The sequence below is a fragment of the Chrysochloris asiatica genome, unplaced genomic scaffold (assembly GCF_000296735.1).
Source record: "Chrysochloris asiatica unplaced genomic scaffold, ChrAsi1.0 scaffold00106, whole genome shotgun sequence".
NCBI lineage: Eukaryota > Metazoa > Chordata > Mammalia > Afrosoricida > Chrysochloridae > Chrysochloris > Chrysochloris asiatica.
The window spans coordinates 1,036,157-1,037,288 of NW_006408624.1; the positions used below are offsets into that span (position 1 = coordinate 1,036,157).

General features: G+C 45.2%; 1 protein-coding gene across 1 annotated transcript; it reads left to right on the forward strand.

Moving 5' to 3' along the window:
* The first annotated feature begins 862 nt into the window (after positions 1–862).
* LOC102839222 (dynein light chain 1, cytoplasmic-like) lies at positions 863–1,132 on the forward strand. Its single transcript, XM_006867513.1, has one exon. The coding sequence runs from the start codon at positions 863–865 to the stop codon at positions 1,130–1,132; it is 270 nt and encodes an 89-aa protein (XP_006867575.1).

Here is a 1,132-nt window from a genome sequence, read left to right on the forward strand (position 1 = left end):
TGTAACTAATCAGCCTTCCAATTCCAATTAGAGCCCGCAGGCTCAGGTGCCAGGTACCCATTTAGAATTCCAACTCAGTGGCAGAGTTGATAAGATAAAACCTCCCAGGTCTGGGATTAGGGGAGCATCTGCTCCCTAAAGATTTACAGCCTCAGAAACCCTGTACAGGGTCGCTATGAGTCAGAACCGACTCCATGGCACATAACCACCAACCACCACCACCACCACTTAATGTATGAAGAGCTCAAAGACAAAGTACCATGTGGTTCTAGTTGGAACCAGATCGTCCTTAGTTTTCTGACTTGTATTACCTGATTTTATAGAGTGTGGCTAGGCCTCAATCTAGACAAGAGATGCTGTGGCCTAAATTATTCAGCTGCCTTAGAAACTGTGTATGAGACAGGCATGCAGGAATTAGGAGCAAGGGAAAGGATTTTCATTCATTCTTTCACTCAAATGGAATCCTTGAGTTAACTAGTATGTGTGATGTACTACGTTATAAACTAGCTTAGATAAAACCATGAATAAACTAGAATCTCTGCCCTTGAAAAACTCATAGTCTGAGGGGAGGCTAGGGCAGTCGACAAGAAATAACTGAATCTCAGCTCAGACATCCCCTCTTCCAGGAAGCTTTCCTGATCCTCGAAGGTTCAGGTTCTCCTTCCGTAACCTATGTTTACTTGTTTCATAATTATCTGTGTATTTAGAAAACTTTTATTAAGCTAGGCACTAAGGTTATAAAAGCAAATGATTAGATGTGCCACGGCTTCGCTAGCTATGGCACTACTAACCAGGCTTGAGACGCTCCAACCCCTCTCCCAGGAGACCGCCACAGTCAGCCCGTGTGTGCTCCCCAGGAACCATGTGTGACCGAAAGGCCATGATAAAAAATGCTGACATGTCTGAGGAGATGCAACAGGACTCGGTGGAGTGCGCTACGCAGGCACTGGAGAAATACAACATCGAGAAGGACATCGAGGCCCACATCAAGGAGGAGTTTGACAAGAAGTACAACCCCACCTGGCACTGCATCGTGGGGAGAAACTTCAGTAGTTATGTGACACATGAAACTAAGCACTTCATCTACTTCTACCTGGGCCAAGTGGCCATTTTTCTGTTCAAATCTGGTTAA